This window comes from Apiospora marii (genome assembly GCF_038362585.1).
Source record: "Apiospora marii strain CBS 49790 chromosome Unknown utg000002l_segment0_segment0, whole genome shotgun sequence".
Lineage (NCBI taxonomy): Eukaryota > Fungi > Ascomycota > Sordariomycetes > Amphisphaeriales > Apiosporaceae > Apiospora > Apiospora marii.
Genome location: NW_027117373.1, coordinates 3,790,155 through 3,813,775, shown reverse-complemented (window position 1 = coordinate 3,813,775; position 23,621 = coordinate 3,790,155). Strand labels below are relative to the sequence as shown.

At 53.0% G+C, this 23,621-nt stretch overlaps 9 protein-coding genes across 9 annotated transcripts; 4 read left to right on the top strand and 5 right to left on the bottom strand.

The window, feature by feature from the left end:
• Positions 1 to 497: 497 nt before the first annotated feature.
• PG985_002871 (vacuolar protein sorting-associated protein 9) lies at positions 498 to 3,096 on the bottom strand (the record flags this gene model as incomplete). Its single annotated transcript, XM_066822640.1, has 4 exons — positions 498 to 1,214; positions 1,275 to 1,447; positions 1,501 to 1,578; positions 1,638 to 3,096. 4 exons carry the CDS (start codon positions 3,094 to 3,096, stop codon positions 498 to 500), a joined length of 2,427 nt encoding a protein of 808 aa, XP_066690072.1.
• Positions 3,097 to 4,201: 1,105 nt separating this feature from the next.
• PG985_002870 (uncharacterized protein) lies at positions 4,202 to 4,921 on the top strand (the record flags this gene model as incomplete). Its single annotated transcript, XM_066822639.1, has 1 exon — positions 4,202 to 4,921. The coding sequence occupies one exon, from the start codon at positions 4,202 to 4,204 to the stop codon at positions 4,919 to 4,921; it is 720 nt and encodes a 239-aa protein (XP_066690071.1).
• Positions 4,922 to 5,487: 566 nt separating this feature from the next.
• PG985_002869 (uncharacterized protein) lies at positions 5,488 to 6,104 on the bottom strand (the record flags this gene model as incomplete). The annotated part of the gene is made up of 2 exons (XM_066822638.1): positions 5,488 to 5,949; positions 6,036 to 6,104. The coding sequence occupies 2 exons, from the start codon at positions 6,102 to 6,104 to the stop codon at positions 5,488 to 5,490; spliced, it is 531 nt and encodes a 176-aa protein (XP_066690070.1).
• A 1,082-nt stretch (positions 6,105 to 7,186) lies between these two features.
• On the top strand, positions 7,187 to 8,734 carry PG985_002868 (P-loop containing nucleoside triphosphate hydrolase protein; the record flags this gene model as incomplete). The annotated part of the gene is made up of 1 exon (XM_066822637.1): positions 7,187 to 8,734. One exon carries the CDS (start codon positions 7,187 to 7,189, stop codon positions 8,732 to 8,734), a length of 1,548 nt encoding a protein of 515 aa, XP_066690069.1.
• An 831-nt stretch (positions 8,735 to 9,565) lies between these two features.
• PG985_002867 (uncharacterized protein) lies at positions 9,566 to 12,907 on the top strand (the record flags this gene model as incomplete). The annotated part of the gene is made up of 1 exon (XM_066822636.1): positions 9,566 to 12,907. One exon carries the CDS (start codon positions 9,566 to 9,568, stop codon positions 12,905 to 12,907), a length of 3,342 nt encoding a protein of 1,113 aa, XP_066690068.1.
• Positions 12,908 to 13,300: 393 nt separating this feature from the next.
• PG985_002866 (uncharacterized protein) lies at positions 13,301 to 16,695 on the bottom strand (the record flags this gene model as incomplete). Its single annotated transcript, XM_066822635.1, has 5 exons — positions 13,301 to 13,560; positions 13,620 to 13,726; positions 13,786 to 14,191; positions 14,687 to 15,189; positions 15,374 to 16,695. The coding sequence occupies 5 exons, from the start codon at positions 16,693 to 16,695 to the stop codon at positions 13,301 to 13,303; spliced, it is 2,598 nt and encodes an 865-aa protein (XP_066690067.1).
• A 1,594-nt stretch (positions 16,696 to 18,289) lies between these two features.
• Positions 18,290 to 20,403, bottom strand: PG985_002865 (6-hydroxy-D-nicotine oxidase; the record flags this gene model as incomplete). The annotated part of the gene is made up of 3 exons (XM_066822634.1): positions 18,290 to 19,787; positions 19,888 to 20,254; positions 20,322 to 20,403. 3 exons carry the CDS (start codon positions 20,401 to 20,403, stop codon positions 18,290 to 18,292), a joined length of 1,947 nt encoding a protein of 648 aa, XP_066690066.1.
• Positions 20,404 to 21,601: 1,198 nt separating this feature from the next.
• PG985_002864 (uncharacterized protein) lies at positions 21,602 to 22,436 on the top strand (the record flags this gene model as incomplete). The annotated part of the gene is made up of 4 exons (XM_066822633.1): positions 21,602 to 21,673; positions 21,725 to 21,886; positions 21,929 to 22,018; positions 22,083 to 22,436. The coding sequence occupies 4 exons, from the start codon at positions 21,602 to 21,604 to the stop codon at positions 22,434 to 22,436; spliced, it is 678 nt and encodes a 225-aa protein (XP_066690065.1).
• A 238-nt stretch (positions 22,437 to 22,674) lies between these two features.
• On the bottom strand, positions 22,675 to 23,352 carry PG985_002863 (uncharacterized protein; the record flags this gene model as incomplete). The annotated part of the gene is made up of 2 exons (XM_066822632.1): positions 22,675 to 23,173; positions 23,249 to 23,352. The coding sequence occupies 2 exons, from the start codon at positions 23,350 to 23,352 to the stop codon at positions 22,675 to 22,677; spliced, it is 603 nt and encodes a 200-aa protein (XP_066690064.1).
• Positions 23,353 to 23,621: the final 269 nt, after the last annotated feature.

Sequence of the window (23,621 nt, the reverse complement as noted above, 5' to 3'; positions counted from 1 at the left end):
TCTAATGCCAAATCAGGAAGTCCAAATAAGCATAACCAGAACGATTCATACTCCAGCGGTTCACGGTCTTAAGCGTTTTCCGAACGTTTCAATCGACTCGCCTGCTCTTTTAAGGTTGTCAAACATTTGGGCCCGTGGGTTCATTCAAACACCGTCGTGTCTCACTCGAGTCTTGATGCGAGAATTCCATTGGAGATCCGGGTGCGTGCCATGCCGCTGCTGTAAAACATGCAGTTCGGCCGTCCATATCAAAAATGATAGTGCTCCAAACAGTGGGTGGGGTGTATGGTGTTGCAGTATTATGAGGGGGTATTGTAAATCATCGACTAGACGCCGTACTTGCTATGGCTGGCCAAGCGAATCCTGTAGCCCAGAGAACCAACCTCCCATGCTCCCCATACTATACGCAGTGTGACAAATGAAGCTTAATGATCCGCCAATTTCGTCTTAACCAGTAGACAGGATTCTAGTATTAAAACCCACCACAGCGACCATATTTACGTGCTCAATGCCAAGCAAGCATCGACTGCAAGACCGACTCTGTATGTTTTGTTAGCTGATTTTCCCATAAGACATGGATTAATTGGATCAACTTGCCGCCCTTCTTTCTGATACACCACATCACTAATGATGTCTCTGTCAAGATCGGGGAACATGCCAGCCAGAGTCTCGACCACATTATGGTGCTCGGCCCGTGAAACACGTTGGGCTTCCGCAGCTTCGGCACTAGCCTGTCTGGCAGCCGCCTCCTGGGCCGATAGCTGCAACCGCGAGTCGAGTGAAGCTGCATTTTCAGCACTAGCTAATGGGCTTGGTCTAGCTGGTGTTGCATCTTGCTGTGGTGTACGCGCTGGCGAACTAGGTCCAGCAGCGCTAGGTTCGTCAGAGAACATACGACCTATGGTCGATAGCGGCCTTTGTATTGTGCGGAGCAGACCAGTAATAGCCGCCCCGTCATCAGACTGATCGGATGAGATGGACCTCCGTGGTGTCCCTGGGGAGTCGACTTCTATGGACGGGCGTGCAGAAGATTCTGCACCTGAGTTGAATCCAGTCTTTTCTGAATGCTGTTCTGCTCGAGGCGAGGAAGCTTCCTCCGCTCGGTGTCTCTCCGCGATGGCAGACACGGCAGTCTCTACACTCTTCTCGAACTCCTCATCGGTGATTGTGAGTGTGGTCCGATCCATGTTCTCAATGAACTGGATAGCCCCCATCTACAACCAAGTCAGTATTGAGTCGCATCTCACATGGCAAAATAAGGGGTTACTACTAACAAGAGAAGAAAGGTAATAACCAGCCTCCCCGCCTAGCTTTTCCTGGTTACGGAATCGCAATATGTATTGGACGTTGGAGACCAGGTGATCGGGGTTGCATTGCAATACCACATAGATCAGCAGAGGCATGAAGGAATCTGCAGACGTATCCGACTTCGCATTTTTCAGCAGTCCTGAGAGCGTTAGTAATGAGATGGCATTTCGTCGTAAGAAAGTATCTGCTTACCGAAAATGACTTTGCAGCAGTTGAGCACGCATATGATCTTGTCTCTGGGTGCTCGGTATGATCTAATTTTCAAAAGTTCTATGGTTGTCAAGTCAGCAGGGCTTCAAAGAGGGTAGCATAGGGGGGCTTGAACAAACCTTGCTGAGCCAAGTTGAGAAAACGCTTGCCGCTTTCGCTGACTGGCGGAATATCCAAATGCTCCTCTCTGACCCAGCCGTAAATATTGATTTTCTGTGTAAGGATCTCGTCTCGCTCTACATCCTCCTGGTGCTGGCCTCTCCTACCAGGGCCCATCGGCCGCTCCCCGCCGCGTCGCTTAGGTTTCGCACCAGGTATGGGCTGAGGAGGGGGTATCGCTGGCGAGAAGGTCTGGGTATATAATCGATTCATAACAAGTTTTTCCATGCCCTCTCTAGCATTATCGAACTCGGCATCCGACACTTCTCGCCACACTTCGCACTGTTCCATCTTGTTCGCGATGAAAGCCAGGAAGTCGCCAATGATTTTAACCTGCTCATGAACCATCCATTGTCGCTTGCCAAACTCCTGCAGGAATGACTTCAAGTATCTGGCTACTGGATCGGCCTTCTTCTTCTGCAGCTGCTCAAGGAAACGGTGGAAGTCGAAAGGAAGCGTTGGTTCCGGTTCGGGGTCCGGCGGGGGAGGTCGGTGTGCCGTCGATGTAGGCGACATTGGAGAGTCCGAAGCAGCCTTCTCATCAGAAGGGCCATCTTTAGGCGGAACCGGGGGGCCCTGGTCCTCAACTTCCCGGTCCTTTGTCTTTGAACGCACACTGGCCGGGGACTGCGAGTTAACCCGCAGCCCTTGCAGGTCTTGGATCTGCTGTGCGATACTAGGTGCAAGAGGTTCGAGACTGGATTTCCGAGGCGGGTGCTGCGCTGGTGGACTTCCCAAGAATGGAGAGGCGATTTCTAGACGTGGGCTCATTACTGTATCGACGTCGGGCCCGCCGCCCTCCTCGGGAAACTGCTCCATGATACTTTGGATTTCCGACCTCGAAGTACCTTCTTGTTCGTCCTCGCTAGTAAATCTGCGGTCATCGTAACCAACGTCCGATCGCGTTGGAGATACCTCGGATCCATGATGCTTAGATTTGTGCCCCGAGTTCGTTCTCGAAGGTGGCTTAGAACCTGCCGGAGTAGGAGGGGTCGGGTCGATATATGGAGGTGTCTCAATCTTCAAGAACTGATTTCGGCCAGGTTTCAATGTTGCAACGGAGGAATCCATCTGCTCTGTATTGGTGGCCATATCGCCGGATGGTGCTTCCACGGGCAAAGGTGCCTCAGCATCTGCGGGTTGATCTTTGGCGGGAGGGGGAGGGGGCGCATCGGCGTCCTTAGTCTTTTCGTCTAGACCGATGAGATCACTGCTGGCAACCTGAGTTTGGGGACCAGCAGTGCTCGGTAGACCAGTGCTGGGAGCTCGGACATCATCTTTGACTTCGGTTGCCGGTTTCGCAGGCGGTGCTGTAGGTATGGAGGTGGCTGTCGGTGCTGCTGTTTCATCCGGTTTTGTTGGTGATGGCTCGGATGGTGAGATGGGCTGCGGCTGCTCCGCCGCCGTTTGTTTGCTCATATTGGGGTCATGATAGGATGTGCTTTCCGCAACCGGTTGACTCGAGGGTTGGGAAGGTACAATAGGAGCCTGCGGACGTTCTGGAGGAGGCATACAGGGCATAGACAGCCCACCAGCGTCTCGGCGTTGCGTTACGTTGAGTGTTTGGGGTATGTTCCGGTTATCGTTATCTGACTTGGCGCAGCTCGAGAAGGGGTCCTTTTGTGGCTGCCATTGTTGAAACGTGGCTTACCGCGGAGCGGCAGCGACACGAGCCACAATATCGAGATCCTTACCAAAGATACTTACGTAAGTAAGTACATTGTTCTCCAGACCGCGCTTGAATGAACGACATTGATTGATCGACCAGACAGGTTTTCTGGCATGGACTTATATGAATTGCATTATTGAGAGCTGCCAAATGCAGTGGAACTGAATATCACTGATTGAAATCGGCATAATTCCCATGACCAACAATCTTAGACTTGACCTCCTGAAACCGATCTGTTCTAACAGCCAACATAGATGCATTCACTGTTGCCACAAGCTACTTCCGATTCCCGCTTCCTCTACTGCAATGTAGATGTTGTTCGCGATCATCGAGTGGGAACCAATGTTTGATTTTAGCCGATTAACTACGATGCTTATACTCTCTCTCTCTCTCTCTTGCAATCTTGCTCATACACCCTCAGAATATGATTCTGATAAACGTTTGGGAAAGACAGCATTTACCATTGTCCACCACCGCAGTGGACCATTTCAGAATCCCCGAACTGAGGATGATGAAAGGATGTCCTTAGAATCTGACGTAGCACCTATTACTGCCACGACATCAGCATGTCCAGGCTTGCAGAACAAAGCAGCTTTGTTTCGTATCCGTGTCGAAAACAATGCAATGTTGAAGTAGCCTTTCCTATGTTTTCTTTTCCTTATGTCAAAGGTCATGTCAATTTACAAAAGTAGTGTTAAGAACTGTAAGCCGTATATAAATAAGTAATGAAGCGTGGGATTATGCCCTTCATTTCTGGTCTGGCCTTGGAGTACACACTCGTTGTAGAGGCCCGAAGATACATACGTATATTTCCCTTGAGATTTACATAGAGGCAGCATTCATACCCCCACTACCATGTGTTTCTTGATCAAGCGATACGCTGCGTGCGTCATCTTCGGCCACTGCATCAAGGAGAACCCGCCGTATGGCCGAGAACCTTGCGAACAGGCGCGGGTCGAAGGACCCTTCGAGTTTTGCAAGGACGCCCAGGTGAAGAATGCTCCCGAGTTCACATGCCCGTCCTGCCCAACCTGTACAGGCATGGAGACTTGGCTATTCAACCGAGCAAAAGCAACCGTCAAGGCCAATCGCGATGCCGGCGGTTTCGAAACGCCGCTGCTCACCGAGGCTCTGCTGGAGCAGTTCCGCGGGAAGATTGACGCCCCGGACAGTGCCCCGGTGACCACGCTTGCCGCGTTGACCGGGTCCCTTGAGGCCTTGGCTGTCGCCGATACAGAGAAGCTACAAGCGAACCGTGCAGAGAGCTGGGTTAACCAACACGTTCGACAGGACAGTGACCGGGTGAGCATGGACGGAATGACCGAGCAGTTTGCGAGTTGGGTCGTCGCTGTGTATAGATCGAAGATCGTCCAAGACGCTCTGACCATAGCCAAGAACGAGGAGGACGAACACCGTGTTCAGCTTCTTCGTATGCTTGGTACGGAGGCGGAAGCTCTCGGTTACTACAAAGCTAGACTGGAGTATCTAGGAGTCTGGCTGTTGTTCCTGTCGCTTGCCGGGATTGGTCCGAAGATGGACAAAGACAGCAACAACCAAGCCCCAAAAACTGCGTAGATGAATTACCTACCGAGCCTGTAACCGTCCATAGAAAGTAAGGGTTGGCTCAGGGTTGACCAGAAAGTCTCAAGAGTCTTTGTTGGTTTATCCATTTATACATAGCCTGCCCTGTGTCGAAATGAAATATGTGGGTAAGAACTCCAAGTGTCGAGTGTGCAGTTGTGTCAATGAATGCGGCGAAGATCATTCAAGAATTTCAACGAATCATCCTGGGCCCCGAGACGTCTCCTAGTGCCACCATCGGAGACACTGAGTGGTATATCAACACAAGAACCTTGTTATGTAATCTCTTTGCAGAAACCACCCTCTAGATCTCGGTTCTCTTCTCCAGAGGACATGCTGAGTCGTGAGTCAGCTTTTAATATCCACAATTTTATATGGCACAACCTGGGTGGTAATTTTAACCATAGCCAATGTTGCTTTTTGTCCATGATCGTCTGTGTATGAGAGATAGAATATCAGTGAAGCATCTCTTCGTTATTGGATGTATCTAGCGTCCCGCTTGGACTATCGTGGTAGAGCTCTATCTGCGTAACGGTATGCTTTATGATGGCCACTCCTCGCTAGACGCAGATAACGCCGTTGCACCAACAACTGTGTATGACGCACGAGCTTGGGTTGTCAAGACAGTAAAGAGTAGCCTGACAGCCAAGTTGTCTCTTCTCGAGCCCATCCCCCTTCGCCGCCGCCGCCTTCACCTGATCGAGCTTGGCGGCCAGCTTGGCCGTCGGCACGACCTCGGGCAGCGGATGCAGCAGCCTCTCCTCGGGCACCGCTGTAGCGGCGAGAACGGCGTTGAAATGGACGCGCTCTGCCCCGGCCCGCTCGGCACCAGAAACTTGCTCGAGCGCAGCCAAGTACGTGTCGAGCTGCGCCTGAGTCAGGCGGGCGGCGTCCACCACCGTGCCGTTGACGTGGTAGGACCGGTAGATGCCGTCCGGGTCGATGCTGGCGAAGCCGTTATTGTGCTCGGCCCGGACAAGTTCGGGCAGCTGGGCGTTTGGGTCTCCGCCAGATAGAGGGGACTAGGGTTAGATGAGAGAAATTAGTAATCAGCTCCGACTCACAATATGTATAGGGGGTTCTCAGGGGGACCGGTAACCACACTTACAATCACGGCGCCTTGACTGACCGATGCGGTCATTCCAGCAACGAAGGCATGCTTTGTTACGAAGTACATGGTTGTAGTAGAGGTGACTGATTGAATTCTGCAGGGGAGTGATGAAGAACTGAGGGCTATGTGGTCCTGTACATACAACCAGGGCCCATTGGAAAGGAGAATGTCTGGTCTTTATACACACCACAGTACTCGCCTCTTCCCTCCTACATGATGACCTAGGCCCAAACTCGGTCTTAATGTCCTCCTTTCGCCCGATAGAACCTTCCTTCATACTGTCAAGTGGTTCATTTTCTTTCTTTGTGTGTGTTGAGACTTTCGGTTCGATACATCATATCGCCACGCATAGGGGTCACTGCAGAGACTTCAAGCACACTCTGGACAAGGCTAATCACTTTACCCTTCTTGGTTTTGGCATTTCAGGAAGGTCTTTCGCCCCCTGGGTAACATTATCTACTAAGCGAAGGTGTGACCGGCTTGCTTGCGCCGTCAATTCGGGCCGTTACATGTGACGGCTTGGCTACAGGTTTAGGTTGGATTTGTGAAGCGAGATCACAAGACATTTGTGGAATGCCTAGAAGAACCCACAAGCGATTCGCCTGGCAAATAGCCTACCCCTTTCACGATACAATATATCAACACATTGGCCTATTACCAAGACGTGCTAGCCAGTGTGGATTATTACTGCCACACAGAAAGCTGCTGTCTCACTCGCAGAAGCATCTCAGGATGAGTATAGGAAGGTGCGGGTGGAGGTGTGGAAACACAGGGAGGCTCATACGTTACACGGCAGCCAGTATGAGGGGTGTAGTACAGAACATGCTGGTCGGAGAGACTTTTGTGAAAGATTTCCGCACAAAAAAAAAACCTGTATGGGAGATATGACGGTGGCCAAGAGTACGCAGCCAACAATCCTTCCTATCGGGTAACCGACTGCATAACTCATTGAAGCCCCCTCATCGGCAAGCCGATATTGACTCGGTTGGGAAATGACAGTTGTGCAACGACCCATTAACCTGCAATGGCCTGCAATTGCCCGCAGTTGCCTGCAATGACCTGTAATGACACTTACTTCCCCCGCTCATTTCTCCCTGAACCCCCAAACACTCCTCTTCTGTTCATCTCTCCAAATACACAAACGAACAATGGCCCGAATCGGAGATCGCCATCCAGCTTTGGCTGCTTGGCAGCGCCAGCCCCAGGGTAACCGGATGGACGCAGACTACCACTTACTGAAGACTCTGCATGAAGTCTACGGCGAAACTCATCATGTCACACGCACCGCTCCTTCCAAGTGCGATCTGCTAGGCTACGCCAAGGCCGGACATGCCAAGGCCATCACTCAGAATGACATCGGCCGCGAGGTGACTCGCGTGTACCGATTGCCCGCGTCCCGACTGGACGACGCGCCCGGCAAGCTGGAGGACGTAGAGTTCTTTGGGTGCTGGGATTACTGTTGGGAAGGCCATCACTTTACGGTGTTCCAGGCGACTTACCAGGATCAATTCCACCGGAACGCTCGCCTGCTCTACGTCTTGAGCCCTCTTGAGCCGGCAGCATCCCAGATCTCAGAGAAAGACCTGCCTACGCAGACGGATGCATTGCTCCTCGCATCAGGGCAGTGGACGCGTGAACTCCATGACGAGATCTGGGTGTTCGACAACGCGCAATGGACCAAGAGCAAAAGCCTGTGGAAGAGCGTACAAGATGCCTCGTGGGACGACGTCATCCTCGACCCGCGCACCAAGTCGAAGCTGCAGCAGGACATCCAGGGCTTCTTCGACAGCCGGCCGACGTACCGGCGGCTCAAGATCCCCTGGAAGCGCGGCGTCATCTTCCACGGCGTGCCCGGCAACGGCAAGACGCTGTCGATCAAGGCACTGATCCGCACCGTCGCGCACAAGACGCCGCCGGTGCAGGCTCTGTACGTCAAGTCGCTGGACTCTTGCTCGGGCCCCAAGTGGTCCATGCAGCAGATCTTCCAGAAGGCGCGGCGCATGGCACCCTGCCTGCTCATCTTCGAGGACCTCGACAGTCTTGTCGCCGACAAGACGCGCAGCTACTTCCTGAACGAGGTGGACGGACTTGAGAGTAATGAAGGCATCCTCATGATCGGCTCAACCAACCACCTAGGCCGTCTAGACCCGGCGGTCACCAAACGACCCAGCCGATTCGACAGGAAATACCACTTCAAACTTCCCAACGAGGTAGAGCGACTCGCCTATTGCCGTTACTGGCATGATAAGCTGGCTGGGTCAGGCGAAGACGACGGAAGAGAGGTTTTGTTCCCTGAGGAGATTTGTTCCATCATCGCCCAGTTGACCGAGGGCTTCAGTTTTGCCTTTTTGAAGGAACTCTTCACCACGTCGCTACTCATGCATGCACGAGGCGATGACGGCGATACTGACGATCCCGTTGTAACTAAGTCAGAGTCTAAGACGCCGGAGACGGTGGCGACCGAAGAAGAAGAGTCGCCCAAACCGAAGAAGAAGGTATTGCCGGCAGTGGACATTCCAGGTGTTTTGCAAACCAACTTGCTGCTTGGGATCGTCACATCTCAGGCACGCCTGTTGCTTGAAGAGATGGATCATGCCACAAGCGAGAACGCATCCAGCAAAGTCGGTGGCCCAGGAGAACAGGGGCCTATTAAGATGTTTGACGCCAATCCCATTGATGAAGGGGACGAGGAGTAGCCGAATGCTGATCATTGTACTGTCTACTCAAAGGAGTGCATAGAAAACGTGATATCTGATTATAGCTCACAATATGAATTCCAGACGATTGCTAGATGAGGCGCTTTGTATCCGAGTTTGCTAGTGCTGTGCGACAAGCCCCCTTTTGGTGATGGTTTATGTCCGGCGAGGGAAGGCCAATGTACGCCCTGGAGCAACATGCATGGGAAGTCATGGGGATAATCAGGTGGCTGCTTACATCAACGGCGGAACGCACCCGATCTCGATCGATCGGAGTGTGATGAGGAAGAACATGACAGCCATCAGATCATGCGCGTGGGGGTGAGAGGATACCGCCAGGACATCTCCGATCTCTTACGGGGGTAAATGACAAACTATTGATTTCACGAGAGTTGCATTGCATAAAATGGCGTTTTGAGACATTTTTCACAACTCATCGAGCGTCGGAAAGGTCGCCTGGAAGACGCATACCCAATCAGAACAATGCCGTCTTGAAGACACACAGTGTGGCGTTGCGCCCGGCGCATAGGCAAATGAGAAGCTGAATACGTAACCAATCACCGGGTATACCGACCCCCCATGAAGATGACTAGGTGGTATCGGGCATTATCTGCCTTCCCGCAGAGCCTCATGTGGATCGAGCAGTGGGCTCTGTTGGCCAGATATATGATCTATTGGTCCCTAGTGGCCCATGTGTTGCCCGTCTAACTTCCTGCTTGTTTCATTGGGTTGCCTCATCATCACGCAGACCCTGATCGTGCTATCTACTACTGCTGAATCGAGAAGTACGTGGCCTCAAATGATTTGTTTCCACAATCTGGATACCGCACAATGTCCTCCCAACGAACTATCCAGGATGGGGAGTCCGGCAAAATCAAGCTCAAGACCATCGAGCTGGATGGAACAATATACGAGCCGGTGAACAGTATCCGTGCTATGCGTGAACATCGATCGCGGGTCTCTAGGTATCACGACGATGACCTCGAGTCGCTTGGCGAGTTCAAATATGCTCGCCTTGAGTCCATGCGGCGCCGGATAAGGTTGCTTCGGCTTGTGGCAGGAAGTCAGAACAACCCCGACATCATCTGCGAGCTCTTTGAAGTCGAGTTTGACATGAAGAATGTTGTCAGAAGGCTGAAGGAGCCCAAGAGGAGAGCAACGGATACTGGCTCCGAGGAGCAACCCATCCATGAGAGCACCCACCCCGAAAAGGTGAATTACGAAGCTCTGTCGTGGAACTGGGGCACCGAGAGCAAAGACTGCGGCATCCGGGTTCTGTATGGTCATCGCCGAGAGCAGCGACGATTGGCAGTCTCACGGGAGCTCGCCCTGGCCCTCAAGTACCTCAGGCATGCCAGAACAGATCGCATCCTGTGGATTGACGCACTATGTATCAACCAGGCAGATCATGAGGAACGCAACCATCAAGTCCAAATGATGTCACGTATATACAACAACGCCCAGCAGGTCTGTGTCTGGTTGGGCCAAGACAACGACGATAGCACGACGGCCATCTCATTTATCCGCGAGATCATGCTGTTGGAGAACTTTGACGCCATCTCGGAGAAGAAGGAGAACGCGCATAAGTGGCGCTCATTGCTACTCCTGATGCAACGACCTTGGTTCTCACGGAAATGGGTTGTGCAGGAGATAGCATTGGCCCGGGTTGCCACCATCTACTGCGGCAACGACGAGATACCCTGGGAGCAGTTTGCTGTCGCCGTTGAACTCTTCGTCGAGGTGGAAACCGCCACTCATCGGCTGTCTGAAGTGATGAGAAGGGACGAGGCCTTTGGACACGTACCCCAATGGTTCGAGCATGTCTCCGAACTGGGAGCCAGTGTCCTAGTACAGGCCACCGGCAAGATATTTCGGCGTGATGGTTGGCAAACGCCAGGCGTGGCACACGACAGACCAAACGGCAAACGGAAAACCAAACGTGGCACAGAAGCATCGAAAACACCAAGTTCGACTGACGAAAGCGCAGGAGAATCAATGGCGCTAAGCCCGCAGCGACCACTTCTTAGCCTAGAGTACCTGGTTTCGAGTCTTTCCGTCTTTCAGGCTTCACAGCCCCGAGATGCCATTTACTCTCTGCTGGCTATTTCCCGCGACACTTCACCCTTCGCCGAGCTTCGTACCAACTCGGAAATAGTGTCCGAAGAAGCCACGATAATGTCTACAGTCTCGAGCTTTCTGGAAAGGAAACCCTTCAGGGTCGACTACAGCAGACCGTTCAGCGACGTATGCAAAGATTTCGTCAGTTTTTGCATCCAAGGGGCAAGAAACTCGGACCCCACTAGAGCCTTGGATATTCTTTGCCGGCCGTGGGCCCCTGAACTTTCCGGACACGGCGTCGGCGGTGTCAGACATCTGAAGCCTACACTATACAAACACCTGAAGCCAGGTAACAGACAGGTCCTGTGGGCGTCGAAAAGAGTGGGACATCAAGTAAAGACCGAAAACCAAACACTAGTTGACGATCGTACGACTGAGCAATACTTCAACAACGCCGAAAAACGTGATAAAGATGACACACCCGAGTGGAAGGGAAAGCTGGAGCAGTTCTATAACAGAGTCGAAAAGGAATGTTCCCCAAAAGAATCCCACCGCAAACGTGTGCAGCAGCCCATGTCTAACGACGGTGGTGATGGGGAGGTATCAGATGTCAGCGAAACTGATGATGAGGTCGACGAGATTGAAGAAGAGTCTATGGCACTCCCATCGTGGATATCTCCGGTTTCGGGCGCTCCCTTTGCACTCTTCCATCACCCAGGAGGAAACAGCATGTTACGCATGGGTAGGAAGAATGCGGACCCGCTGGTCGGCCTCCCCCAGGATGGTCACAGGAACTACAGCGCAGCGCAGAACACAAAAGTTGATCACGAGAGCAAGAATCGCCTACGGTTTCGGAAGAGGCGTACGCTGGCACACCATAGTCTCTATACCAAGGGGTTCATCTTCGACGAAATCGCCGAGGTCTGCGAGCCTGCTAGACTTGGATGCATCCCAGAAACATGGACAAAGCTCGCAGGGTGGAAGGGTGCTGTCAATGGCTCCAGTGACCCCCCGGCGGAGTTCTGGAGGACCCTGGTGGCTGACAGGGGGAAGGACAATCGCAACCCGCCATACTATTACGCAACAGCCTGCAAAGAATCGGTCAAGAAGGGAGGTCTCCGCGGTGGCTCGGTGGACACATCGGCACTTATCGTGAATGAGAGGAACTCCATCGTCGCGGAGTTCTGCCGTCGTGTTCAAGCCGTTATCTGGAATCGATGTCTCGTGAAGACTAAAAACGGCCACCTTGGACTTGCGAATATGCCCGTACAGCAAGGTGATATGGTGTGCATAATCTTCGGCTGTACTGTACCTGTAATTCTGAGAAGAGGGCCACCGAAATCCGAGCAGGATATCAAGGATGAACGGTGGCAGGACTGCTTCGAGTCCTTTAAAGCCGTTCTATCGACATGCGAGGAGGCTTGTTTTCGCAAGCTGAGATATGCGAAGAAGCTTGACTCACTGGGATCACCAGGAGATGCAAAACGTGAAGAGTGGAAGGCCGAGGTTCAAGAAGAAAGGGAAGCAGTCAACAATCAGTTCAGGATATGGAGAGAACGGGAAGAGCACCTTGTTGCTCGGCGAAAGCAGGAGGAGACGGAGAAAACCATGAGGAAGAATGAAGCCGATGACCGAAAGAACAAAAGAGCATCAAGGGCGTCCACATTCATTACACAACCACCCCAGCAGAAAGGCATGGGTGACCCGGTCGAATCTATTCCAGAGGAGATACCATTGCCGACTGAAGAAGGGGAGCGGCCGGAAGCGGATCCCGATGAGAGAGAAGATACCAGGCTACATGACCAACAGGATACCTTCTTTGAGAGCGAGGAAAATCGTGGAAGCGAAGAGGGAGAGGAAGTAGGTAAAGAAAAAGAGGCGGAAGACGAAGTAGAAGAGGAGAAAGATAAAGGGACAAAGGACGAAGATGAAGAGGAAGACCCGAGAGCCACAGAGGACAAGGGAGTCTACTACACGTTGATTAGCGAAGCGTACATTCATGGCATGATGGATGGCGAGGCGGTCCGCGAGCATATCGTGGGCGAGAAAAAGGAAACGAATGAATGGGGCGAGATTGTGGATGAGATGCGTGAAAGGTTATTTGAAATTCGCTAGTTCCTGTCAGGCCGGGGTTTTGCTTTGTAGATCGCGTTTATAATGTATATTTTACATTTCTATTATTTGTATTTTATATTAGACAAAGCGTATAATCTAGTTGAATGAAGCTGAAGTACTTGATCTCCCCGCATGTAGATGGCTAACAACGACGAAGAAGTGAATGATATCAGGCCCCTTATCCTAGCGGCATGTGGAGGATGGGTGGAGTTGAATGAAGTTGGAGGGCAAACAAGTGATTAGTCAATGGCGGCTAAGGATAGTGACATTATCAGATGAGCTATCCGGATCTAGAACGTGGATCGAATTTATGAATTTCGACACCCTACACCAAGCACAGTAATGCTGGAGACCGAAAAGCAACGCACAGAGCTCTCAGTCCTAAATCTTTGGTCAATCCAAAGTCAAATCTATGTAATCGAGTTTCTTGTTCTTGCGTCGTGGCCTTTTCGGGCCCCGAGGGCTTTGGACCAATTCAGATACCTCGCGGCTCTCTCGCTTAATATTTGGCTGCTGAGGCTCTTCCTTAGGTCGTACTATGACCCGATCCTGCCGTATTTCCTGTCCCTGGACCATAGAATTGGCTTGAGACTCAGTCCGTGGAGCTGGTGGTGAAGGAGACCGTGGGATGATGAGCTCCTGCTTCAGTGCGTCTACAAATATTTTAGTTGTGAACAAGCCACGGGCAAGTGCATAGAGCAGGGCCGCCTACCTCGAGATCGGTACAGAAACCGGAAAATAGCAATGGGCCCGTCATCCTCTGGTATATCTTCCGCTTCGAAGCTGTTGGTGGGCGCACCAGTAGTGGGCCGGCCGTAGCTAGGTCAAGTTCAGCAAATGACCACACATTCCCGGCGGGCTGTTGGGCAGAAACTCACGATGCTCCATGGGAAATTGCTTTCCCCTTCAAGGCCTTCTCGGAAAGCTCGAGGTCTTGCTTTCTTGCAGCTGTACCGGCTTGAAAGTCTGTTGCCTCGCGGAGGATGATGCGGAATACCCGGACCTCAATAACTCCCAGATCCTTTGTTTTGGCCTTGTCTCTCTGGACCCTGTCACTGTGGTCATCTTCCACTTTCCGGAAATCAGCATTGATACTTAAGCTTTGGAAAGGCGGGCAGTCACCTGTCTTCACAGCCGAGAACTTGAACCTCCGCTGTTTCAGATTTCGTTGCTGGTCGAGCCCGAGCGGACCCAGAACCGTTCGGCGGCCGGCCCTGGACCACACATAATCCTTGGTCGTGCAATTGTTGACAGCGTATTTCCCGTCCACATGAGACATGGAAACTGAGCGAGTGCTTCTTGTAGCTGAAGTTGTATTCCGGGTGGACGTCGGTAACGATAGCAAAGTGGCAGTTATCGAACGACTCAATGTAATTGCAGACCACTGGACACCCGTTCGGCGCATTTTGCTCCTTTGGGTCGTGGGTGAGGTATTCGGGGGCGTACCTGCCCCTCACCTGGACCCAGACTTGGATCCCGCGAATGTCATATATAATCGCCATGATGTGTAGTGGGATGAAAGGAGTGCCACTGGGGATGGTTAGCGTTTCAAGTCCCTGTGAAGCCTAAAATGACGGCTGCCCTGTTGTGGCGTGCACCTCCACACCGAGCAAATTCCCGCCACACTTTTGGGTTACGTGGCAGGGATGGAAAAAGAATGTAGATACGTTCACACTCAAATAGGTATGATGCGGCGGCGGTGGCGTTTACAGAAGACTAAGCATCTGGGTGAGTAAGCTTGTCAATGAAGTAATATAATTATCATAATCTTGGACTCACAAAATGGTATCGCTAGAAAACGTTCAAGACAGCCTCCACATCTACCGATGATTGCGTGCAGTCTTAGTCTTTTAAGCCGCGAAAACGAGGCATCTGCGTTCTCCTGCAGGACTAGGCCTTCCGCATAATCATGTGAATCTGGACTTCGACGATAAACACCCATGAGGTAAAACTCATGGACAGCGAACTCTTCGGCCAGAATGTCGAAAGAGACATAGAAAGAATAGCTACCATTAGCATTGCGCACTCCGTCTTGGTGGACCTGCCACTTAAGCACCTCCTCTCCGAAATTAACAGCGCCATGGCCAGTAAGTCCAGAGGACGCAAGAACGGTGACCCGTATTTCGGCGTTCGGGTCTTGCCATGCCAGAAAAGTGTTGGCGGCGGTGGCAATACTTGTGGCTCTTAACAGTGGTGCGCGAAGTCGAAGGCGAATGTCAGCCGATGAGAGAACCTCGGCCCCAACGAAATGGGAGAAAGCCACATCCTCGCTCCGGAACTCGCTTTAATTTTATGTCAGCGTGAGTTCACTCAAGGCAGACCGAGTGTTTCGATGGACTGATTTTTGTTCCTCACAAGTGACTTGACGCGGGACCCGGCGTGATTCTGCAACGACTTGATGGGATATTGAAAAAGGTCGCTTACCATTTATCGTACGAGACGCCGCCCGCCAGTGACATCCAAGACTAGCTGGGTGCCAGTTTGTCCAAGCGCCTGCAGATGTGCGGCACACCGGTCTGGCTCTCACCCATTTCGATACGCCAAAGAAGGTGGCCAGGCATGAGATTCTGCCACAAGCCCGCCCAATACGCGCCCAAGTACGGGCGGAAGATATCTACGGTACCCGCAATAGCAATGGGCCGGTCAGACTCTACGCTTAGCGACATGCGCGAGTAGAGCTCCACGATCGAGTTCCAATAGTACCCTGGTGAGCGCCTCCACTTCCTCGCCCACACTCTCTCTTTGCGAGCGAGAGCGTCGCGGTTTTTGTGACCCAGCCGAGTGCGAGCTTCGTGAATCAACTTCTTATTGCGAATTTTCGACTGCTCCCATTCCTTCATATTGTCTATCATGGACTTCAAGCTCTTGATGCGGACATTGTAGCGATCCGCATTTGCTGGATGAAGGTAGACGCTGCACCCCCTGCGAGGATATCCCGTCGGAAACTCTTCTGATGCTTTCATAGAATCGCACCTCCAGAAGAGCTGGCTTCTTCCACAATCAAGCGTCCTCGGAGCCAGCAGGGCCTCTTGAAGTACCCAGGCGCGGGTGTATAGTTGATGTTGTTCTTCGTGATCACCTTTGTTGACGAGGTACCATCCGCCCCCTCTATCCGGGGACCAAGGTAGCCATTCAGGCTGTAAGATGCGTGGATTGCGCGGGAGAAGACAGCCTTGATGGCTGTCTGACGAATCGGTAGCGGCAATATTGCACACGGAGTTCCGGTAAACGTCTCCCATGGTCATAGACTCTCTGTTCCAGTCGTCCAGAGAGTCCTGTATGATACAAAGACTATCGATCCACAGGTACTCGGAACCGAGGTATCTCGCTAAGCGGATGGCATCTCGGAAGGTTTGCGGTAATGAATCCCGCGAAATGCATTGACGAAATGCTTCCTCGTTGTTCAGTCGCAGCCGGGTGATATGTGCTCCCCCCCAGCAATGACTCAGTGTCATATAAGTCAGTCTTTCAGGATACTCGATACGTGTATGGAGACTGATGGTGTCGTCGGGGCCCAAATGCAGCAAGCGCGAAGGCCTGAAACTGGGATTGCCACCAGTATGACGAGCAGCATGGTTTCGCAAGCATCCCGAGTACCACCCGTAAGCCTCTTTGAAACTAGCTTCGGATCCGGTATGGTCCGAAAGGATTCTCTTCGGAATCGAAAAAACTGTGCCGGGGCTTTCGTCGCCGGAAACGCTACCCCTGCTGCCGTCTTTCAAAAGTCCGAAAACACAGACGTTACGTCCCCATTTGGAGTGCAGTACTATGCTATTGAGTAAGAACATGAATGTTGTCGAGTCACCCCAGCTGAAGTAATCACCAAGTGCTGGCTTCACTTTCAGTAGGCTTAAATGATGCCACACTGTCACGCAGATACGGCAGCCTCCTTCGGCAGATTCTCTCAACGATCTAACTTTTCGGTGATGTGAAAACTCCGCCTCCCCGTGCAAGAAATTGGGTATTACTGTCAGCCTGGCCAGAATAGTACTGCGGCAAATCCGACAGAAGTGACCGCTCGAACTGAACGGTTCGTTTTGTAATGGGATAGGATCGAACGTGTCCTCGGGTTCATTTCGGACAAGTAGAAAATACAAAGTAACGCGACACTGTAAAATGGAGAGAGGAGGATAACGAAGCATCGGGTCCAAGTTGCCCATGGCAGTACCAAGGCAGATAGTGTGACACACAACAACAAATTCGAAAGTATTACAAACCGAGGCTTCTGGTCATACCCCTTTAAGGATAGGAAAAAGACCCGGACAGTACACAGAATGCACCTGAAGGATGAGGCAGCCCATTGTGTCAACATATACCAAGGGAAATATGAAATGAAGCAGACGCAGGGCACCTACCCCTAAGAACTGAACCAGGCTGGTAAGAAACAGACAGGCTATTGCTAAGGCAAATAAGATCCGATCAAAACGGTATTGCCCGAGCTTTGACGTGTGACTTCTTGGTCTCAGGAACAAATATAGTGACTGGATTCCACGAAAAAGACCCCAGGAATGAGAAAGGTTCATGATCATGCCAAGCTCGATGAATTCACCGGCCTGCTTTGACTGCTTCCTTCGAAATGCCGTTCACATCCAGTAGAGTAGAATGACTTGGCCGACCTGTATCACGACATTGGCGAGGATCCATGGTATCTCCTTATCACCAACGGCGCGGTCTGATGACAGCAACGAGGATGGCGGTGGCCCGGTCTTGATCAGATCGAATCGAGACAACAACTTTGGGAAGAAATAAGCAAATCGTATCACCGAGGTGAAGAGATCCCACCAGTGACCGTTGGGGATTAAGCGGGTGAGAGGTTGCATGCATCGCCAAAGAAGCTTGAAGCCTTGGAAAAGGGACCAAATGACAACCAAAACGAAGTAGTTCCCATGGAAATATATTTCCTCCATGGTTTTGAGATGATGAGATACGGATTCTTCGGGTGACAGGCCAATCGTGAGCGAATATGGGGGAAACAGCAGTGCGAGAAAGAATTAAATGATAACAATTCGATAGTCCGTAGTTCATCACAGATTTACGAATTGAATGAAGTTTTCTGGAGGCGAAACCGGAATATCATTAGCCGAACCCCTCATAGCATAGCCCCCTATTTCTATATTTTGACCAGGGTCACATGTACGGAGGTATTGATGTTGTTGGAGGCCAATATATGCACCTTGCCGCTCGCTTGATAGACAGGGGTATGACGCAGTTGATCTGGAGAATCATTGGCTGTGCTAGCACGCTACATAGTAACTGCAGAAGACATGTCACATACCCTTGAGAGGTGGAAAGAAGCCCAACAAGATATGAGAAAACGAACATGAATTCTCACTAAGCATTCTAGTACGGATGCTATGGACCCCCCGCAATTAAATAAACCCCTTACTTGCGACAAAGCCTCCCCGTCTGCCGCGTCAACCAATCCTCCTGTCGCGTAACATACCACCTTTCCGAGCCCACGGCAGTCTGCGCCCAAAACACATCCCAAGGATCGACCTCCCTCTTAATCTCCAAAAGCCTCTCGTAGTTAGACCCGTAAAACGCCTGACCGGGGTCGGGCTCCATAACATCCCCCTCGTTCAGATAGCCGCCACCCCCGGGCGTGACCTTGCGCAGCCGCTCCATCCAGTCCCGCGAGATCTTGCGGTTGCCCGCCTCGAATTCCTCGGGCGTGGTGCTCTCGTCCCACGCGTAGCCGATGATGCCAAACATGACGGCCTCGCGCCAGGCCGGGTTGACGGCGTTGGCGGGCGTGCCCTCGGGCGCGAGGCCCTGGATGTTGTAATGCACGAGCGCGGAGCCCTCCTCGATGATGCTGCGCACGGCGTCCATGGTCGCCGTCAGCAGGTCCTCGTCGTCCCAGTTCTTACGGGGGAACAGGCGGGACGCGGTGCGCACCCGGTCGACGGCGACGTTTTCGGCGGGGAAGTGGGCCTTCCAGGTATCGTAGAAGTTGTCGTGCTCGAAGTAGTTCGGGGTGAAGTTGAGACCCAAAGCGGTCCACTCCTCGAACAGCGGCGCCACCATGTCCTTGAACTCGGCCAGCGGCATGCCCGGGACGAGCCACGGCAGCATGCTCCAGGTGAAGCCGGTCTCGGTGGGGAACATGATGGAGTAGCCGTACGTGTGCCGCTCGGCGTAGGCCGGGAACTTACGCCAGTAGGCGTACATGGCCCGCCAGAAGACCTCATTGCTGTTCTCGGTGCCGGGGCCGCTGGCCAGCTCGAACGTGACGCCCGAGAAGCTCGAGGCCGGATGCAGCTTGAGCGCCATGCCCGTCACGACGCCGAACGTCGAGCCGCCGCCGCCACGGAGCGCCCAGAACAGGTCCGTATTCTGCGTCTCGTCCGCCGTCACGAACCGGCCGTCGGGCAGCACCACGTCGAGGCCGAGGACCGAGTCGGCACCCATGCCGTACAAGGACATCAGCGGGCCGTGGCCGCCGCCGGCCATGTAGCCGCCCGTGGCACCGACGCCTTTGCACTCGCCGCCCACAGCGGTGTAGCCGAGCTGCCGCGTGAGTTCGTACAGGTCCTGGATCTGGATCCCCGAGCCGACCTTGAGGGCCGGGCCGGTGTAGGACGGGGTCTGGAACTCCTCGACAAACTCGGAGCTCTTGAGGTGGTGCGTCCAGACGGACAGGGCCCCCGCGCCGATCGACTTGCCGAAGAAGTCGTGGCCCGTGTTGTGCACGACCAGGCGCATGTTGGTGTTGCGCGCAAAGTTGACGGCCAGCTGGATCTGCGCCACGGTGGTGACGTTGACTACGTACTGCGGGAAACCGCCGATCTCGCAGGTGCTGTTGGTGATGTTGCCATTCTGCGGCATGCATGTCTCGCCTTGGAATAGGGGGCTCATGGCCGAGGTGGGGTCGCGAACACTGGGATGGTGATTAGCCGATTTTGGTTACAAAAAGGGGTTGGTGTATTTTGTTTTGGGTTTTGATAGTAGATGAGGGTTTTGAGGGCCAAAATACTCACTGGACTTCCGAGTCATGCCAACCATCGAGGATAGTCTGGCACTTCTCTGCGTCGTAAGACTCGTGGCTGACGTAGCAGACAGCTCCGATCGGCACCGTCTTGATCAACGCCCCGCCGGTCAATTGATCGAAGACGTCCCACTCGGACGCCGAAGGCCAGAGCTCATCGCCGGGGTAGGTCTTGCAGGCCGGAAACTTGCCCTGCTCCCCGTTCTCGTAGGACCCGAACGAGACATCGATACCGACGTCGAGTTTTGTCAGATTCTGCACAACGGCGTCGGTGAGTTGCAGAGAGGCGGCCTCCCCTGAAGCCCACGAGCCACTCATGGTCTCAGCAGCACGGCCGAGCGTGGCCTTGGCGGCAGCGACTACAAGCGTTGTGTCAGTTCGGGATGGTGGTCAAAAAACAAAACAGATGGATGGAAGATCACATACGTATCGCCTGGCCAGCTACGCCACTCCGTAAGGGCATGAAGAGCCCCAGAGTGGGCAGGAGGTTTCTGCTGATGCGAGTCATGATGAACGAGCGACAGATCAGCGACAACGAGTGGCGTAGCTACGGGAGGGTCGAGAGTATTTTCCACCATGCGCCCCGATGTTTATATATACAGTCTGATTACTCGGTGGCATGTTACGCGGTGCTGTGCCGTACAGCAGTTCCCCTGACCCCGGCAAAAGGCTCCATCTTTTCTCCCGGACTAATGCACAACCGACAGGTGCCAGGATATCAACGTTGCATCCCCGGTTCCCGGCGCGATACCCGGTACTCTGGCACGCAGCGGTGCTAACTCCATCTCGACGGTTCCGTCGATGTGCATACAGATATGCGGGGGCATATACTACCCAAGAATGCAGACACGGGATGCATACACCGTTCTGGGCAGCCCTGGGCCATGCTCTCATTTTAAATCAATATCTCCGGATGGAACAGCAGGATTCGGAGCAACTCGAAAACGGCACATTTGGCGTCGATCGAAATCACATCGACTTTCTTGAAGAAATCATCACATGTCATGGGCACTGCTTACTTCCAACGGCCCGAACACTCTGCAGAGCTCCATTCCTGTAGCTCGAACTGACAATAAAACTCGAGAGGTGTTATGGCTGTCAGCACTGTTGTCGCTTTGTGGCTGACTACATTGTTGCTGACAATCCGACCCCACAAACCGAAACATTTTGTGATTCTCGAGCGGTTGCAATATGGCAAAACATTAGTAATGTCAGACTGCCGAGTTGGATCACAAGAGAAGCTTTACAACCAATTAGGATTTTGCATTTGTGGAATTTCAAATTCACTTGGGCGAATAGGTAATTATGCTCTAGTAAACCGATATTAGCGCAATATCTTGTGCCTTGAGTACATAGGGTTCATTAAATCTTGTATACTCGCACGGGAGTGACGGTGTGCGATCCCAGCTGCATCATGAGTTCAAGGAAGTCGCCACTGACTAGAATGTCAAAATAACGAAGTTCGTTGCAAGGAAGGTGAAGCTATATTTTAGCAATCAAGCTCGGGAAAGAACAGAGATCAGGGAAGCCGCTATCTTGAACCTCTGGCTTATGTCCATGTCCCGGGAACCGATTAGCAACGATGGTTTTATCCCATCTCGCTTTCATCGCTTCACCAACTACCTCATCAACCTACCGCATCCACTGCCAGTAACAAACTTCACGAGACTCTTCAGGTTAACTAAACCCATCTGACAAACAACAACATGTTTACCAAAACCGTCAACCTTGCCCTTATCTGGGTTCTCCTCTGCGGTGTCTTGGCAGCATTGCTTGTTGTGCGTTGTCAAGAACTTCAATCGAGACCCTTTCCTGATGTGGCATTATAGGATGCAGCTGCGTTACCCAGTTCCCCTAGCGGCCACTCTGATCTCGTCAAGACAGGTAACGGCCAAGGCGAGAGTCGAGGCATTCTCTTCAAACTTGCCATCGAGGAGGGCGGTCCCATCATGGAGTTCAACGGCACTCTTCAGGTGAAGGAACCGCCCACTGTAAGACCAGCGAACATACTAATGCCGACTGTCGGGGTGTAGTCAGTCGAGAAACAGATCCAGGCCATCAAACCCGACTTCAAGTTCACTCCCGTCCATAAGCCTTACACCGCGTCCCCCAAGCAGCTAGACGTAAGCCCTCCGCCACACCGGTTTCTTGCCGATTGTCCGCCTCCTGACCAACCCGTGTTTCTAGGGGAAGAACCTGACGTGCCTCGACCCATATACCGACTACTCCAACCCCCTATACGTTCAGGAGAACATCGACTACCTCCGGGGCCTGGGCGATGCCCTTTGCGGCGACCACGGCGGCAGCGACGGCAAGAACTGCGGCCAGATTGCCTGCCAGTGGAACGGCGCCATCAAGTGGTGCAACATGGGCGCCGAGTACTACGAGACCAAGTGCAGCGACTTCGCCGACTACGCCGACGACATCCTGCACGGATGCAAGCATGCCTGGACCACGGCCGCCGACTACATCCACGGCCAGGAAGAGGACAAGACGTACGATCACGACTTTCTCGTCGTGGTCGAGGCGTCCAAGTGCTAGTTGGTAGGCGTGGAAAGCATGGGTACGACAAACACGTCATCGTTTGTGGAAAGAGGAAATGTCTTGTGAGCTGGGTTACCAAAGAGGCAGAGACCCCCTGTGATCCATCGTTGGAATGCCGGGGATGAGGAACACGGTTCACAGAGGCTAAAAGAGTGAGTGGAAGTCGAGTAGGGGTGGTCCTTTTTTATAACCTAGATAGAAACTCCGAGAGGTTCCCGTACACCAATAATCGTCCTCAGACTGGCTTCTTCGCGACCCAAACCCCACAATCGCCATCCGCCACCATGCCGTTAGGCAAGATGGACCCTTTGGCCACGGTGCGCTCCATAGCCCGGACGAAGCCCGACCTGGCCGCGGTCCGCTCGCTCGCGACGTTGCCCACCCGGATATACGCTATGACCTCGGTCGCCGCCGGCTGGGTCTCCCAGTACTTGCCCAACATGGCCCCGACCGCCTCGGTGGCGACGCCCAGGCCCCGACAGGATCCGGCCACGTACCAGCCGGCCTCCTCGGGGGCCACGCGGAGAACGCCGGTGATCCCGATAATCCTGGGCTCCGGCGTCGGAGCATTCGACGTTTCCCCCTCCTCTGGCGCGGTGGCGGTCGCAAGCCCGTACAGAGGGGACCCGGGCCCGGCCATGATGGCAAAGTTCACGATGCCGGGCTTGGCGCCGTAGGCGCGGTCGCGGATCATGGTGCGGGTTTTCTCTAGATCGGGGGCTGTCTGCATGCTTCTGTTCCTCGCGGAGCACTCTCAGTCAGTCATTACACCACTTGTTTGTTTTCAGTCAGAATGTTTTCTCTCATACGTTCCGGCGAGATTGCCCGGCTTATTCCAGAGCTCGTAGATGCCTTGGGAATGCTTTTCCTCGGACAGGGGTTCCAGAAAGAACCGCGGCGACGGTTTGGCCATCTTTGCGGGGGTGAGTAGGTAAGTGGCTCGCGGTTGTCTGCTTTAATCTAAGGTTTGGTTACTTCGTGGTGTTTGTTTGTTTCCTGACTTTCTGAATTTCTCGTTGCCGCCGGGGGAACTGGTACTGACCCCTGCGATGTCAGACTCACATGATGACTCACTCCCGCAAACGGCTACCGCCGAGGCCATGCGGCACGGAAATAGCGGGCTTCGCTTAGCGACTATGCTGAAGGTCGAGACTAGCCTTTCCTGTATGCCTGAATATCATG